At 37.2% G+C, this 19,025-nt stretch overlaps 1 protein-coding gene across 2 annotated transcripts in view; it reads left to right on the top strand.

The window, feature by feature from the left end:
* ENPP1 (ectonucleotide pyrophosphatase/phosphodiesterase 1) overlaps positions 1-19,025 on the top strand; it is a 71,103-nt gene that overhangs the window by 24,689 nt on the left and 27,389 nt on the right. For both annotated transcript variants that reach the window (XM_026120296.2, XM_026120286.2), the window contains exons 2-7: positions 5,066-5,138; positions 6,323-6,439; positions 8,681-8,806; positions 8,975-9,035; positions 13,862-13,959; positions 17,767-17,846. In XM_026120296.2, the coding sequence (XP_025976081.1) occupies positions 5,066-5,138; positions 6,323-6,439; positions 8,681-8,806; positions 8,975-9,035; positions 13,862-13,959; positions 17,767-17,846 (555 nt within the window). The remainder of the gene's footprint in view (positions 1-5,065; positions 5,139-6,322; positions 6,440-8,680; positions 8,807-8,974; positions 9,036-13,861; positions 13,960-17,766; positions 17,847-19,025) is intronic.

A 19,025-nucleotide genomic window follows, 5' to 3' on the forward strand; every position in this document is an offset into this window, starting at 1 on the left:
TGCCAGTGTACATGAATTATCCACCTTATTTCAAACTTTATCAGGTATCCTCCAGTTTATGAATAAAACTACTGAACTGTATGTTTTGCAAGTTATCTCTGTTTAAAAGCAGTTTTTATCGGCATTAGTAACTGTTGTCCTACCCCTGGCAAGTATAGAGCAGTGTCTTGCTCTGTGCAGTATGTTTTCTGCATTTCAACGTTGCCTTTTAAAAGACAGAAATAAGATGTCTGTGTTCTTGCTTGAGATTTATTATTTATTACTATGTTCTTTACACTTTTGCAGAGGAAATCACTTTTTCAAAGATCTTTGTGGTAAGGTCCAGGTCATCAGTAATCTAAGAGCACAAAACAGTGAAAACATAAGCCCTTCACAGGTCCCAGTGATCTTGGAAAATTCCGTGGGTTTTGTAATACTGGCATTACAGGTCCAGTTTAAATGTTCTCACTTCAGGGACAGACATGATGCAAGAGCTGCAAGAGTAAATCATGGAGGCGAGAATGAAAATCAAACATTTTGCATGGTTTCTTTGTTAATTATATAGTGGTCAGTTAATAGGTGTGCCTTAAACCTGGGAGTGACAAGTTTTGTTGATGAAAGAATAGCAGGGAAGAAAAGAGGAAGTGATGGTAGAAAGCAAGTAAGTACATGGTAAACAAGAGTGAGGAAGGTCAACATGGGAAGAAACTTGATGCAGAATGACCATTCCTTAAGAAAAACAACAATCAATACATTCACTGCAAAAGAAAATATGGAATAGAGGAGTGGACAAAAAGTAGAGGAGATAAATGGAGCTAGGGAAAGGTGAAGAGAAAAGGAAAATGGCATTCGCAGTGTAAAGGAAGAATAGAATATTATAGTAAAGGAAAGGAAAAAGGCTGAGAGAATTCTGTGTTAATCACTAAGACTTTTTGTACAGTTTCTCTTTGGCATCCCATATCTACAGTATGCAGAACTACCTTCTCTTTGGCCCTTCCACTGGTTCACTGAAATCACTGCTGAAACTTTATTTCTGTAGGGATGAGTGACGGAAATGATCCTGCTGCCTAACCATATAGCCATCTGCCCAGCTCAAAATAAAAGGCTTTTGAAATGTTCTCAGGATTGCAGCTTTTCCAGACGCTCAACCACCTATTCCCAACCACTATAATGTTTACAAGGCAATGCTTTTATTGCTTCCACCCACGTAAAGGAAGCAGTGATGGGACAGAGATTCATCCCTAGATGACAATGTTACTTGATTCCAAAACAAACTTTTATATATATATATATGTATATATAGTTGTTTAGATTTTTTGTTAACAAAACAGGACATTTTCTTCTGCAGTTATTACTCTGGTTTTAAAATCTCTTCTCAAATATTAAAACTAAATCTGACATTTTGTCCTAGCAATCTCTGAAGTTATGAAGCATGACAAATTCATGCACCACCTCTGTGTATAGCAAGGTTCTTTAATTGTATTTGCCTTCTGATGTTATGTTGGATTCCCAGATTCTCCTTCATAAGCACACCATTTTCCTTCCAAAAAAGAAAGCACTAAAGGAGTGGGGGAGAGAGAGGAAGAGAATAGGTGAAAGTGAGGAAAGGAACAAGCTAAACTCTCAGGGCAGGCATTAGTTTGACAGTTTGGTAGGTTGGGGATTGGAGTCTGGTATTTGCAACGTAAGGGTTAAGGCTCACTAACAAGACACTATGTGCAGCTACTTGTCTCTATAAAAATCTTTACACAACAGATTGGAGCATCATGAACCTAAGCTAGTAGTATGCAAACTAATTCGGTAATATTAGTGACATACCTACTGCAGTGAGGTCTCATATGGTGAGAAGCAAAGTAAATTAGTCCACATTGAGGTTTGAGTTGTGATAGCAAGGTGGCTATACCTATCTCATTCAAAGATGGTTTGAGTTTTCGCTGTAGTCTGCAGAGCTGGCAATCTTGGAGCCTTTCCACTGACAACAGGTTATCAGGAGTTATTAACGCTAGTCTTACAGTGTCTAGTCAGGATTAATGCTGCTGTTGGCCAGTTTCAGTTGTTCCATGTTGTTCCAGCTGAACATTTGTGACATTTGTGTGGTTAACATGCAGATGACTCAAGTATTTTAGGCTCAGGATAAAGCCTTAAACACTAAGGTGCAATTACATAGATTTACTAGTAACATAGTAGTTACATAGTTGACTAGACTAGAGTTGTTTGTCCCAGGACATGGTCAACTGCCCTACCTCTAAGTTACCAGCTTTGGGAAGCTTCTCTGCTAAGTTCTGAAGAAAAAAAATCAGAGCTTTAGTATTTTGTGGCTAAATATTTTTAAGACTATAATTTAAGCTAATATTGTTTAAAAAAGCAAAGGCTTGACTATCCAATGTCATGTGTCAATGTAAGCTCCCAGATCTTCAGTTAGTATAGATGGACATAGTATACCAGGTCCATATTCTTTTCCATATGCATGTAAGAAACTCAGGAGCAGAACTGGTTTACAGTAAAGTGCATAGCATTTGTAGTATGCTGTGGTTCATGATGCTCTGATGTTTTCAGAATAATGCTTGCAGGAAACATGAGTTGCACTAGTTTGTGAGTAGCATTACCATGTTTTAATATTTCCTACCCACAAAGATTCATATCCTCTGGTGAACATAATCCTTTTGATTTTTGCTTGTTGAAATTAATTATGCTCACAGAAGTGCAAAACTGAAAATTTGGAGTACAATACAAAACAATGGCTTTGAGAACTTCAGTGAACATTTTGGCATTTTTGTCTGGGAAATATTACAACCAATATTACTACTTTGGAGTGGGTGTTATTTAGATTTTATTTTTACATGAATATGATACCACATATAAATTTGTAGTTTTTAAACATGCAATAGCTACTACTGAAGCTCCATAAAGAAATGTTAATAGCAAGTCTGCTCAGTGGGACTGCAATGTGCTTCTGTTAAAAAGATGCCTTAGGTAGCAAAAATCCCATAAGTCATTTAGCTATTTGAAGACATGGGAATAAAGCTCTTCTGGTTAGAGAATCTGTTTCTTTTCAGCTTGTTTGTGGCACATGTCAAAGGACACTCTACCTTTTGTGCCTAGTAGTATGGCATGTTGGCAGTAGAGGGGTGACATACTATCACCCTGAAATAAAGCATGTCCAGGATGACTTTTTAAAAACAAGTGAATCAGGTTCTAATTTCCAAACAATAACATATAAATAAAAAGTAGAATAACAGGTTTTGTCCTTTCCAGTGATGTTGCTGGGCTTTGAAATCTTCCATTTGACATGCTACCCACCTAGCTGTGCATATACCTAGGTAGTGTTTCATAAGGAAGATTTCATAGGTCTAGAACTTACATAGAAAGCTATATCCTTTTGATACTGACCTGACAGAAAAGCTTGATAATACTGCATGTGCTAGTATGCTATTAGAAACAGCTGAAACAGGTTTACAGTTGTCAATCTGAGCTGGTCAATCAGTGGAGACTTGCTACTTTCTATCAGTTATGGTGGAAGGCAAGTCTTTCTGGGTGTATTGCTAATGCCAACTTTTTTTCTCCTCCTTTTTCCTTTGTACCCTGTTAATTCAAAGACAGATTTGAATTAAAAACAAATGATATTCTCTGCCAGACATTACATTAAATAATCTTTTTAAGATTGCAGACTTCCCTGGTTCAGAATTCTAGGCTAAAGCTTCGTCAGATCCAGTCTATCATTACATATATAGCATTCAAGAAACAAAAGGAATCACTTTAATTTTGGTTAATATGGTTTATGATCATTTGCACATCATATACAGAATAATATCCAAACTCCTTTGCTACACATTCCAGAAGTTACTTTCTTACTGTCTGTAACTATTTAGTGAACAAAACTGTAGTGAACTGTTTTTTTATTTTTTTTATTTTTTTACAAACATCACATAGTTTTTTATTTGCTCAGCGTGCTTGTAGTCTTAAAATTGAGACCTGAGAAATAATTGAGTGCATTTTAAAACATGATGGATTTTTTTGCCACATCACAGTACATGATTCATACATCATGCTCAAAAGACTGATTCTGCAGCTTTTTCTGGTGGGGGAGGAGGAAGAAAGGGAGGGATTCAGTGTAGGTATTTAAGTATTATTAAAGTATTTGAAAGTCACTTTTTTCCCAGAAAAGAATGACCAGAAAGGTGACATTGTTCTCTCCTGTCCTTACCACCCCAAATAGTTCTGAATAAGGAAGCCTTGTACATTGCTTTCTTAAACTGTTTCCTTTCTCAGCGTTTCTGGTAAACTACTTTGATTACTATTCCACTGAAGTATAGAATGTAGTGTAAATGTAATGTTCACTTTCCTGGACTCCCTTTAATCAGTGTAGGTACAATGATAATATATACACTTTTTGTAAAGAGTTTATGGACCAAATCCAATGGTTAATGAAGTCTGAAGGAGTCTTTCCCCGCACTTGAGCAGGGATCAGATCTGACCCTAAAATGCTGGGCATGGACAATATGGTACTTGTTTGATGCACTGGGGATCCAAAATAAAGACTGCAACAGTTTCTAGTCAGTGTAAGACACTGCGGTCAGTTTAATATGACATCCCGCAGCCAGTTACCACAGTATAAGCCTACACTGAACTAGATACTAGGAAGTGGGAAAAGGTTTTCCTGCCAAAGAAAATTATAGGTATTGCTTTTTAAGGGCCATGGCTTCTGTTTGTAGACTGTGGCCAATGGCATAACTTAGCTTCACCTTCTCAGAACAACCCAAGAGGAAGAAATAAATGTAACAAAGTTTTGAGAAAATAAATGCATATGTAAATATATACATCTTTAATGGGAAGGAAACATACCATACTATCTACTTTAATAACTTATGAAGAAACAAAGTGCACAGGCTCAGTCTTGTGAACTTCCACACACCAGACCAGTAATCATTTGCAAACAACAGAATTACTTCTTTAAGTAGAGCAGCGAGATTAGTCTCCTGATCTGCATATCAATCAATTTCATTACAATTCTATAGTATTATAGAGAAAATGAGGGCAAAACCATTCAGGAATGTCACTTAAGACTGCTTTCCTTCCTGTCCCACAGGTACTCTGTGTCTGCATGTTGACCACAATCCTAGGATGTATATTTGGCCTGAAGCCTAGCTGCTCAAAAGATGGTAACTAATGTGCCTCTTAATAGAGAGATTTCTATGCAATCCCTTCCTCCCCCCACCCCCTGTTGTAAATTAACTTTAACATTGTCAGAATGTCACCCTTTATTGCCACAGGAAGAGGATTGGATGCATTGCTTGTTTCAATTAGAATAGAACGAAAAGACCAAGAGGTAATCCTCAGGTGTTCTCAGTACTGGTCTGTACTCCCCTGAGAGGTAAACTGATCCTGTTTGTGGCAGCTTCCATATGTCCCAACCCATCATTGTGGTGATGTCACATGGCTGACTTTTTTTTTTTTCTCTCCCCTCAGTTCCCTACTTAAAAATGGCTAGCAGTTATTTATTTTTATTTCATGTTGTCCTGGAACACTTGTTTTTCAACTTTTCTAGTCAACTCTGAAAAGAAAAAAAAAAAAAAAGTCCCCCCTATCCCCTCTAGTTAGAATTGTAGTCTGAAAACATTCCATGTGGAATTTTGCCTGTTTTTGCACTCTTGAAAAATATGTGATTTTTTTCAATGATGCAGTTTGTTCAGGTAAAAGGTTAGGAAAGATTCTAAGAAATTAAGCTTTACTTTCAGACTAGGTCTTTTTTTTATGTTGAAAGCTACAGATCTTGAAGAATCTCAGTTAATCTGTTTTAACTAACAATCCTGCAATTATTTTTAACCAAACTTCAGACTGTTAATTTTTAACTTTTTTTTTCCGCATTTTATTACAGCTTTGCCATATTGGCTCATTATTACCTTTATTTCCTAATATCTCACAGGTATTTGAGGCTCTTAAGAAAATAAGAGACACCAAAGACAGAATCAACAATTTACCTCATTTTCTCCTGGTGATTATTCAGGATGAAATAGACTACCCAATTATATAAGTGTTGTTAATGCAAAATCATTGGTATCTAGAATTGTAGTCCTTGTTTCGTTTGTTTTTGCCACAAAGGAAACATGTTCCTGCTAAAATGGAATCTTTTGTTCAGTATGACACATTTTTTAATTTTTCCTCATAAGAGGAAATAAAAACACTTAGTTTGAAGACTTTTTCTTTGGCTACTGTTATTTGCTCAGCCATCCTGTAAGTTGTGGAATGGCCACCTGTTTCTTTACATACATTGACCTTATTCATTTGTTTGGCACACTGAACAATTTAGGCTGAGCCACTGACATCTAACGCTATCAACTTACAGTGAAAACCTGCAAAGGTCGTTGCTTTGAAAGGACATTTGGAAGCTGTCGTTGTGACAGAGATTGTGTCAAGCTTGGAAACTGCTGCTTGGATTACCAGGAAACGTGTATGCAACCAGGTAAGGATGGAAAAAATTATGGAGGTAAACTTGCATATTCAGAGTTGTCTCATGACACAGAATATGCAACACTGTTGTGGTCAGGTAGCCATAATCTCCTAAAATCTTTAAGATCCTCTGAGGGTGCAAGAGGATTAGGCCAAACAGTGCACTGGTTCTGATACCAGTGACCTCCTCATATTTGTGCTCCCTCTGTCACAACCACAGGTGGAGTTACCACAGTGATGGCATTACTGTGGACCCCTGTGAAATATCAGGGCTCTGGTGTAGCAGTTGCCGCATGCAAGGCTCTTATTTCACCTACGTGGATTACATAGCCTGCTGGTTCAGTCAGGCTTCTGGCTTTCCCAGAATTCTTGTGGGGCAAGAGGCTGTGAGGAAATGTGTTGCTGCACTGTCCCTTGAAAAGAGCAGGAAAAACTGACTACAGGTCTCAACCAGCCTCTTGTTTTCTCTGTCCGGGGGTGAGAACAGTGGCATGCATTGTCCCTAGCATCAAATATATTACTAGCACATTCTCAGGCCAGCCAGGAAGAGGAGTGGATTCTGCACACTGTATCTCTCCCCCCATGAAAAAGGGGAAGGGCAGAGCAGCTCTGTGAAAGCTGCTGCTGTTCCCTACTCAGTTACTCGGGCCCTGTGCCTTGTTACTCCTCTGCTGGAGTGTGAAGCAAGGGTCACGTGCTGACTTTTGGAACAAGACAGGGCAACAAAACAAATTGCAGTGGTCGGAAATGGTGGGGAAAGTGAGAAATTCTCAAGGTTTACCGGAAAGCTGGATGTCAAATAGGCAAGGGTGTGAAAAGCACTACAGAGAAATCTTGCAAGCAAAGATGTTAGTGTGAGGAGTAACACTAAAGACAACTCAACTGGTCTGTATCTTAGTTTTGCCTTCATGCTTGATATTATTTATTTTTTCAGTTTACTGTTTTTCTTACCCTTTTTATCTATAAATCTTACTAATGTTCTCTAACCCTGAAATAAAACATCCCAATGTTGTGTGATTTTAAGGAAATGATTAAACTGAGTTCAGATATCTGATTCAACTGACTATCATTCAAAGGTTCTGTAAACTGCATGAAGCTTTTTGGTCATGGAGTACTTATGAGTTTTACTCTTTATTTCCATCATTCTTTCTTGGTTTAAAGAATTCTTCAAAAACAAACAGAAGAGTCTGTCTTGCCACTAAAAATGAGAATTCATATGCATTTGCTAGGCGAAATTGTTTTTAGTTCAGTAGAATTAACTTCAATGGAGAACTGGTTTTCATGTAACAACATATAACTAGAAACACAGAATCATAGATTCTGTGCTCTCACAGAAGTAAAGGTCTCCTGATGTCTATTGAGTTACTCAAATTCAATATGCCTGAAAGTGAGGCTAACTAGATTTTATTGGTTTTTAACCTGCTGAGAATGCTTTTAAGTAGGAATTGCTAGTCATGTATGAAGACTGAATAATGACTGTCCTCTACTCAAACACTTAGATTTGGCTACCACATTTCTGTTAAGACCTTCACTTAGGTATTCACTCACTAGGTAAATTTGCTCATGTTTATCCTCACTGACTACAAAGGATCCACTTGTATTTACAGCTTGATAACAAAATCATTCCAAAATATATCATTCGAAGATAATATTCTGTTCAGAAAAAAGCAATATGATCCAGAAAAATCCCTACTAAAAAAAGCAGTGGAGCCAAAGTTACTAGGACTCCTGTGAGCTTGAATAGCTGTTGAGTTATGCCTAAGAGATCATGAATGAAGCTGGAGTGCCTGATGGTGAATGGTAAATTCCATTGTGACTTCAGTGCAAGTCAGAATAAGTTATTTGACAGTGTTTTCCAAGTATATCAAACTCAGGCTCAAGTTTAAGTTTTTGTTTTGGGGTTATTTGAGAAGGCTTTTTAACTTTTTTTAAACTCTAGTATTTACCAAATAAATTACCAGATTAAACCCACTTGAATTTAAGGATATTTAGGGAAATCCATATATATATTTTTTGACCTTTTCTGATTTGTGGTATTATAATCCTATGCTGCATAATTGTATTCTATGCACCTGGATTATTATTTACCCTTGGGTGCTTCTATCTTCCAAAATGCCAAAGTTTACAGTATTATGCATGTGTGAGATACCTCAGTACTGTTTTTCTGTGAGTACACATTTGAGACAGAATTTAACATTGAATTAAATTCTACACTTAGACAAGTATCAATCTCTGTACTCATGTCTGTTTGCAGCCCACATATGGACCTGCAATAAATTCAGGTGTGGAGAGAAGAGGAGACCAGAATATCATTGTGCCTGTTCAGATGATTGTGTGGAAAATAAAGATTGCTGTGTCAATTATCACACTGTCTGTAAAGGTAAATACTCCCCTCAAAATTCCTACAATCTCTCTTGTATGTACTTGATTGTTTGAAAGGGAACAAGGATGTAGTATAAATAAAGCATCTAATAAAGTGAAAAAACTTGCATTTGTCAAGAAAAGAATATACTATATTGAAAAATAAATTGCACTCATTTGTTTTAAGGAGAGGCAAGCTGGGTTGAAGAAGAGTGTGAGGACATTACTGAACCTCAGTGTCCAAAAGGGTGAGGATATTGTATATTTGCATAGCTCTACTCTTTGCTTATGTTTTATTTTTTGAGATTAACTTCCCTACTTTGCCTCCCTGAGACCTGCTTGCCTTTCTTATCCACAGAGAGAGCAGCTGCCGAACAGACGAGGATACTGGCTCAGCCAGCATTTGGTAGTGCTTACTAACAGATCAGGTTGCTCTACTCAAGCAGCGCTTGTGTATCCCAGCACTTGCTTGACTTGCTGGACTTACCTACTCCATCTTTCATGGGTAGGTTTGCTTGGGACAGCACTCCCAGATGCCAGCCTTGTTATTGGAGCATATCTGGGACAATACCCACTGTCATAAATATTCTGGGGCTCACACTGCAATCTCAGGCTCCTAGCACCTGCTTCTCTCCTGGTCAATTCTTATATCCTTGCCTGTTCAAAACCCAGAGCTGCAAAATGTGGACAGATTATTGTCCCATTTGCAATGGTGGAGAGACAGATCCATTTACAAACTATACCTTATTAAAAGATGTAAAATGTTGCGCATGAGGTGCCACAGGATCCTTATGTTCTATGGCTCAGCTCCACACTGGGCCTCCTGCAAGCTGCATATACACTGTGCAAGGAATAAATCACCTAGTTGATTGCATCAGCATTTGTGCTCAAATAGTACAGCTATGTTTCCCAGTCAGAAAAAGACCTGCATTTCTTGTGGGTTTTTATTGTGGGATCTTCAAAATATCATTAAAACTAAAGTTGACCACAGACTTTGGATGTATAAGGCATTAATAAAATAAGTGACTTAAATGTTTTTGACTAAAAAGTGTTCCACCAAAAAATAAATATTTTTTTTAATTCATTCCCACAACTTGTTTGAATTCTGATCAAACACTTCATTACTTTTTTTGGACTGATAAAGTCAAAGAAAATATATTGCCTGTTTTGTTGCCTGGAATGTTTTTATACCACATGAGCACTTTTCATTGTGATTCTGAATGATAAAAAATGCTTTTCTTAGTCCTTAGATTTGAATCTAAGACCCTGATAAGCTCCCAAGTAGGAGGGCTGTAGCCGGATGCTTCGGGAAGCTTTTGTTCATAATTCCTGTCTTGGAGGTCAGAGGCTATAGGGTGCTGACTTCCTCACTATAAGATCAGGGAGTGCTACACGCCAAGGGCAGATAAACAAACAAGAGTCTTGTACAGATTGGCAGCTAAGGTAATGACATGAATGCCATACAGCAGGTCTTGTTGGTTAACTTGTTTTTAGGGTTTTTCTGTTCAGCGCATGAAAGGAATGCATAGTTATTTCACTAAAATTGTTTTAATCCTGGCAAACCCAGAAATGTTGCAATAAAACCCAGCCCAGGAAAGGGTGATGTGTGGTCAAAGTTGAGCCTTCGGTAAACACTCGTCCAACTCATCTCAGACTATTAGTGCATAGGCCTCTCCTCAAATTGACAACACAGAACAGGTCCCTTCTTCCTATAGTGGAATAAGCAGGGGTACAGATGAATTTAGTTCACTTTAAAGCTTCAAGATATTACCTCTGATTCTGTGCATATTCATGCAAAATGTTTTGTGGGTTCAAATTGCTGGGTTTATAGTGTTTTGTTCTGAGTTCTGATCGCTCTTGTAGTGCAGAGTAGACAGAAGCCATAACAGCACTGTGTTCAATGAGGTGATTAATCTGAGAAATCCAGCTGTTTTCAGTGAGACTGTCCAAATGCTTAAAACTAAGTAACACACATAGGTCTGTCCAAGATTATGTCCTGTGTTATTTAATAGGATTACAAAATAAATAAGGCTATAAGAGGTTTCAGGAGTCATCTGGTTCTTCCCACTCTCTTAAAAGGAATGAAATAATACTCTTGGATTTCAAACCTACATAAGCAGCTTATCTGAGAGCTTAAACAGATGCTTTTCTTGATGACTTAGTATCTTTTGTTGTGATTTAAGCCTATCTCTACTTGTGCTCTCTCCAGTGAGAGAGCAGTTGATTTCTTTCCTCTTCACAGCTCTCCTACATATTTGCGGATTGTTACTGAACTTCTTGATAATTGCATCTTTCACCTGCTGTTGAGGCCTTACATCTATTTAGTGGAGAAGAAAGTTTTGCTACTTACGTTTTGTGAGTGCATAGGCAGCAATGCATATGTGTGTGGGGGATAGGAAGTTCTCTGTGTAATGTATTTAGCTTTTTGAGGGGACTTGATTTTCAGGGTGGGGGTTGGTCTTTTATAATCAGGGCCTGAACAAGCTGTTGAGAGGCAGGTCAGCTTGGTAGTGTGGTCCTCTGTTCTGGTCTCTTGACCATCCAGACTGGTGAACCTGCTAGACCGTAGCAAGCTTGTTTGCCTCCCTTACGTTTGTGTAGAAGCCATTTTATAGGAGGGGACAATTACCACTTGATTTCCTTCAGTGTGGAGTCAGGATGTGACTGTGGAATATATATTTATCCAAGAGCTGTGAAACACCCTTGTCTTACTGTTTGGACATAGCCAGTATTAATCACTGACAGAGCCAAAACTACAGCCTCTGTGTTCCGACTCAGGTCTGCTTGCTCGTGATAGGCTACGCTTGCTACTTCAAAAACATGGTTAGCTACCAACAGAAAAATCAGGTGCAGGAAAGAAATCTTGGAGATTTATTATCTCAGAACTGAGTTCAGATCAGTTTGAATAAGCTGTATTTCACACACAAGCAGTGCTCTGGAGCTGTTCCAAACAGTGCTGTTTCCCTGTGGTCTGTCATGCTTTGCTTCCTGGACACAGGACAGATCACTGACTATTTAAGTTTTAGCATGTGTACAATATACAAGAAGCAAACCAACTAATCTCTCTGGTTGTGGTAATTGTCTGTTTTGTCAAGCTTAATTTACGCATGTGAGGAGATCACTAGCTGGATTTGCAGACAAACAAAACATTTTCCTAATGGTTGGTTTACTTGTAAGTGCCAAGTCAGAATGAATTGCCTAAAGTCCCTTTCTAAGGAGTTGTTTTAAATTAGTTTATTTTTTACTTACATTTGTAGGTAGGTAATATTGAACAATTTTGGCTTCACAATTCATACTTTACTGGAAGAAATCCTGTAGTGAAGTTCTTACTGAATACCTCTGCTTTGGATAAAATCAATTTGTTTGGAAAAAATTTGATATTAATAAAAGTTGTGGAGATCCAAATCTATGGTGCAACTCCAATACTTGCAACATGAGTAGAGGTGTTACGTGAAGTTTCTCTGTTCTGCCGAAGAGCTTCAGTCTTGGTCTGACGACCATTCATCTGCCTCCTGTCATCTCCCCTAAGATTTCCAAAAGGTGATATTAAATACAATAAAAACCAGTCTGCAAGCCAACTTGTTAAATGCTCTTTAATGTTTTTTCCAAACTGGGTTATGGGAGGCTATGTGATCATTTTGACTAATGAAGTCAGTTTGGCTGAAGTGTTTTCAAAACCATTGATAACATTTTCTCAGGATAGACATATTCTGACTGCTTGACTAATCTTCAGTTTAATATACTCATGTTTGTTTTAGACTGAAATAAGGCTTATGAATGTTTTACTTGTCAGAGTAAATGACTTTGGATTTTTGTGCTGTATCTCACTAGAGAAATTGTCAAAAGATTTTTTTATAATGCTTGTCTTCTGTTATCATTATTTTACTTGGCAATCTAAAGTGTAATGAAGTTTTTTTTTAATTTTTCATTTTACATTGTGTAAACATAGAAAGGAAAATGAGCTTTCAGCTGATATGTAAAATACATATTTATTTCTTTCGTGCAAATCTATATTTTCAATGGTTGCTGCTACACTGCTAAGTTGCTATTTTGCAGTCTCACATGTCCTCAGATAAATAGGTTCGATATGGGATATTTTTATTTCAGGGAAGACATTACTGATGACTGTTCCCATCCGTAGGTGCAATGTTTTAAGTGCTTACAGTTGGAGACAAATTGTTTGATGAACAGGGCTGAAGCTGGGAACAAGGGTGGAAAACAGTTCCTGTGGAGACTGGGAGGGTGAATTTGTCTTTGCTGGTTCCAGTGAAATCATCTTTTGAATTTACCTGCTAAGTTGCAGGCTAGAATGCTGTTATTAGCTGGCTTCCAGTTGCAGAGCCACATTTTATAGGCTGGAGATTCATAGTATTTTGAGTGCAGAAGTAATGGTGGTTCAGTTCTTTTTAGTTAAATAATGCTTGTAATATGTGAGGAAAACGTGTGTTATAGTTGGTGATTTGGCATATCCTATATGCTAGACCTTCTTAAGAGTTTTGTGCACTGTGTATTTAAAAAGCTAAATTCTGTTTTTCAGCTAAATGATAATTTATTCAGAAGCAAAGCGAGTAAGGCAAAGCCATGATTTTTAACCACCTTTGCTCTTTTGCTCTTCTGAGCTCAGACTTTTTTGGAGGGGTTGAGTGTTGTTCCAGTGGGACTGATTTCAAGATAAAGATTTTTTTTGTTTTTTGTTTTTTTTTAAAAAAAAACAACCAACAAAAAAACCCAGATGGATTATGTGAGCATCCTGGTTTGTGCTTTATTTCATGTGAGTCTGTGAAATCAGGCTTTGTCTTGATTTCTTTGTGTTTGTGATGTCCTATCACAATCCTCAGCCCCTTCAGGTAGGGTTTCCTATGCTAGCCTACAAACAGAGGGGACAGAACGGCTATTTTGCTACCACTCTGCCAGGCTGTGACCCTTTCTAGGACAAGGAGGACTTGTTTCCTTGGCCTACTTTATGGTCCCAAAAAGAACATCTCCAAGATTCTTGGGTAACTTTCTTGAAATAGTGATAGGAATGTATTTGTCATAATTTTCCTTTCAATACCTTTAATTTCTGTTTGTTCAGATTTACCAAATCCCCAGTGTTACTGTTTTCATTGGATGGCTTCAGAGCAGAATATTTGCAGACTTGGGGTGGACTTCTACCTGTTATTAGCAAATTACGTGAGTAGTTTTCCTTTTCTAAGTAATATCATGATCGCTTACATGAAAAATCAATGGGAGTCTGTTTTTTTTAGTAGAAGCAGCTATTCTTACTATGTTAAATCTTCACTCTTCTCCCATGGAATCTCTGGTTGTCAAACTGTACAACAGCTGTGCACACAGAACATGGGAGTGGAAGGGCAGAGAGATGGAGGGCATGAGGCAAGGGATGGCCACATTTGTGGTTTTCAGTGACACCTTAACAATGGTTAAGCAGCTCTTAGTGTTTAGGAGGGTGGACTTCTTTTGCTGTGAGCTTACTTTATTTGGGGGAAAAAAAAGGAAGTTAGACATACTGTATCATTTCAAAGATGTATTTTGCATAGTGCCTCATATTTAAGTGGAATAGCTTTGGAAAATGGAAGGTTATGTAGAAAGCATTTCATTACACTTGAGAAAGAATGCTGAAGGAAGTTATTAGGAACAGATGCTATTCAAGGGCTGGTATGTAGAGTAGAAATGTGAATCTGAGAAAACCTTCATTTAACAAACATTTGTAGAAGTGATGACAGTCTTGTAAATATGTATTTTTTTTTCCTGTAGCTTTTATAGTGACTTACTTAGCTTTGTAGTGTCTCAGTAACTTAAGTTACTTTTCCTGTCTCTTTTTGGCTGTGGTCTATAAAGAACCCATGGCATTTCTTGTCTGAAAAGTATGCCAATCTTTTTGTCATTCATAAATTACTACCTGGAGTGGCTGCTTTCAGTTTGACTAAAAATAAGTCAATAAAAATACTTGCTGTTTTGTACAGTGGTTGTTATAACTTGATCTGTTCCAGAGGATAGCAATTCACATGTATATTTGAGGTTTTAACTTTTTTATATTTGTTCCATGAATAAAAACAAGGCCTTTGAAACAGTATCATAAGATGCAGTTGTCAAAATTTTCAATTTAAGAAGGCTCCTTCAGCTTTGAGAGGAGAGACTAGCTCTTACAAGTGGTTATAGCTCTGGCTGAGATACAAATACAGTGCTGCAAAGCTTCTATACAACTTCTTGGTTTCAGTGTCCACTTCCATCTGTAAAACTTCTGCATTCCTGGGCCTGGATAGGCTACAGTACAACTTTCCCTGTTGGCTTCTCTGATAAACTTATATTCCTGTTTCTACAGAACTCTGTGATAAATTCCGACCACTAAGAAATTCAGTTGCCTAAAACAGGTCTTTCAACATTTTCTGTCAAAGGCAATTCACCTCTCCAGAATCATGCAGTTTTTGATGGTCACAACAAACATTTTTTTCAAAAGTATTCTAATACCACCATGTCTAATACTCTATTTTAGACAGAATAAAATAAGTAATGATCTGGGAAAAAATGATTTCTGCATTACATCTACTGTTCTACAGTACTCAGTAAAGTAGGAATGTAGCAAGATTCTTTGTAATCTACTAGAAGTCTTTTAAGAATATAGGTTCTTCAATCTTGATACACAACCTTGTGTTCTAGTCTTTTTTTCCCTCACAGTAAAATGGCTGATGAAAAGGTTGGATGAGGCAGATTCTCTTTAGTAAGAGAAGAGTCATCTCATGAATAAATGTTGGTTTCACTGGGATATAAATCACATTTGTAATCCCTTGACATTCTGAGGGCCTGCTGACTCAAATCTCTGTGCTTAATTTCACCTGTGTCTCTCAGCACTGAAAATAGGGGGAGCAGTCACGTTGTAAAGATAAGCATTTGTAGAAATGAGTACATAAGTGCTGTTACAGTATTTTAGAGTACATGAAGGGGCAATGAAATCTGTCAGTCTGTGATAGAATAATAACAACAGATGAAATGCTTGACAATTGCTGAAGGATTATATCGAACAATCCTTTTGAAGGTGATAGTTACGTATTTACAGGGCAGATAAATGTTCAGAAAAACTCGCAGTATATGAATGATACATTTGTAAAACAGTAAATAGTTACTCACAGTAAGTAACTTATCCAATTCTGCCTACTTTCTTGTTAAATTAGAACCATGCTAAATTCCTGGATCTTCCTCTTCAAAACACTTGATAAGTACAGCATTCTGTTACATTCCTGACTGGTATCCTGACACTGAAGGAAGAGAGAATATAACATGGAAATATTAAAAATTACGCTGTGCCTGCACTGTAATTCTGATGTCTCCTTACAGATCTTTGTTAGCGTAGATTCTTGTAAGGCAATGTAATTTCATGTTTAGCAAATTTTATTACACACACGCGTGCTCACGCACACACACTCACACTTATGGCTATGTGCTAAAAGGTAAGGAATTCAGAATGAAGATGAGAGTGTAAAAATGAAGTTCTCAGTGAACACAGGCGTGGTTATAATTTGTGCATTTTAGGTTTGGAGAAGCCATTTTCCACATACTTCTGGGCTGTGATATCACAATTTTAAAGGAAATCCTCCTTTTGTCTTCAGTTGTCTTCAACTAAAAAAGGCAACAAGCCAAAAATAGGAAATATAACTTCAATGGAAAGTCCCAGCAAAAATCCCCAATGAGTTTTCCAAAACATTGCTTAAATGTATTTTTCTCTGTTTAAAAAAAAACCAAAACAAAAATACAGTGTTTGGGAAAAGAGCCTCAACAAAAGATTTAGAAGTGGTTGAAATGCATCAAGCATGTTCCAGTACCAGTAAGAATACCACTGTATCACTACAGAATGCAGAAGTGGGAGAGGATGCCAATTTAATTTGAGAGGATTTTTATTTATTTCAGGCAGCTGGGTTGGTTTTTGGTTTGTTTGTCTTTTTTAATTTAAATTAGCTCAAACTGATTGTTTCAACAGAGATCTAATCCAAGGCCCCAATCTATTTTTTGGATGAGTTCAAAGTGCCTTGAATCAAACCTTTTTACACTATCAAACCTTTAATTCTATTTTATTTATATATATTTATATATACACACATAAAAAAAATACACACACACACATTCTACTTTATTTATTTCTTTATAAATGCCTGTATATGACCCAGAGGGCATGCAGTGGTCTTTTGTCTAGGGGATTGTTACTTTGGGGCTATTTGTTTTCAGTTAAAGTATTTTTTCATCATCATATAATATTTTTTCATCATCATATAGTATTTTTTAAGTCTTTAATGAAGGCTCTTAATTTTTTTTTTGAAAATCAGGGCCTACACATTTGCCTATGGAAATTTAGGCACCTAACTTAAGTAAGTCTTGCTTAAAAGTTTTGGCCTGGCCAATGAATCTTCATGCTAACAAATACTGTGCCCTAATCTTTTCCTTAAAAACCTGTGATATTAAGGTAAAGAAAAGTTTGTGGTCATTGTAAAGACTAAAGGCTTTTTTTTCTTAGTGCAACAAACCCATAAATTGAAGGCAAAATAAATAGTGATTTGACAAGTGATTGAGAGTGCTAAGATAAAGCAACATTGTGCCAGCAGCCACTTTATTACCTCTGGGAGCTCCCAGAGTGAAGCAGCTAGTTGTTCTCAAGCTGCACAGTTCTCTTACCACAGACCAGGTCGGCTTTGGAGGGCATGATTTCTTTTCTTATTGTGTTTTAACTATGTATGTTTTTCATATGGAATATGTCTTGCTCATGTGACCATTGAAGTCTGTCACTAGGAGATCTGATATTTGTATTACTAGACATTTAGTCTGCTTGTGAATTCTGCAAAGAAAAATAAGGTATTTACTCTAGAATACTGAAGAATGAAAACTTTCTAAAGTCTGTGTTATTTTTGTTTGTTTGTTTTTAATTATGTCTGCATGAAACTGGCAAAGGTTTCAGTTCCTGTGATTTTGCTTTTTTTCCTCTTCTCTGTCTAGAAAAATGTGGAACGTATACTTCTAATATGAGACCAGTGTATCCATCAAAAACATTTCCCAATCATTACTCCATCGTCACAGTAAGAATTCCTGTATATTATGTTTCCACTATTGAGGAGGCTGTTCACTATCAAGCCATCTGTAGGGGAATAATATGTTATCTGTGTGGATTATTAAAATATTATTTCAACTTCAGTGTATTGAAATGTACTATATCTTTTATGCAAATTTAGATTAACAGGCATTATATAACACTACAGCTAGGTGGTCAGATCTAACCTAAGTAAGTAATCCAATTCTTCCAATACCAGTTACAAGAATTCCCATGTACTTGGCAAGTCATGTCATTTTATGACTTCTCATTTGTATAAATGTTTCCATTAAATTGTAGATCTCTGTCTCTTGGAGTGAGAACAGACTGACTTTTTAAATTGCTAGCTTTGTTGCACTTCTTTAATGTGGTTTGGCATGACCCAAAGAAGAATATGAAATGGAAGTCAGGATTTGAACATCACATTACTGTTGGGTCTATGATTGACTGTATCAAAATCTGAGTAAGAATGTCACAAAACTGATCTTATAAACTTCCTCACTTCCTGTATATAGGAGGAAAGAGAAAAAAAGAGGTTTCCAACACTGAATGTGGTGTTGGAATTCAGCAGATCTTTCTCAGTTTCTTGATGTGAAAATCTAAAATTCGGAGAGACACTTGAGGATCTGCATCTTTTCCTTTTTTCCCAGTTTGTCAGGTCTGTATTTTGGTAAGTGAGCAGGAGTACAGGTTCAGGAATGAGATTTTTACTTGAGTAATCCTCTGCCATGTCCCCTTTTTGAAGGTACAACTAGAAGTGTTAACCATGCTCTAAAGCGATATAAGTGTCCTTAAATGCAAAATAAAGCTTTGCCTCAGCTCCCCATTCTTGTGAAAATCAGCAGGCCGTGGTGTTTAGCAGGGTACCACTGGTGTTATTATTCCATCCTCTTATCTAAAGGAATCAGCATGTGTTAAAGCACAGCTCAAAGTTGATTAAAACTGCCTAACAGCTGGTGCCTTAGTCGCTGCTTACATAGTGGTTTCCCCACCTAGATCTTTCATCTAGCTGATAGGCCATCCTCCTTTGAAATCCTTTGCCTGAACCAGAGTTTTTTGATCACCTGGTGAAGGTCTAACATGGATGTTTGCTTAGTTGCTGGTACTAAAGATACAATGAATGCACAGACTGAAACAGTGTCTCTGAGTTTGGTCCCAAAGAAAATTG

The sequence above is a fragment of the Dromaius novaehollandiae genome, chromosome 3 (genome assembly GCF_036370855.1).
Source record: "Dromaius novaehollandiae isolate bDroNov1 chromosome 3, bDroNov1.hap1, whole genome shotgun sequence".
Classification (NCBI taxonomy): domain Eukaryota; kingdom Metazoa; phylum Chordata; class Aves; order Casuariiformes; family Dromaiidae; genus Dromaius; species Dromaius novaehollandiae.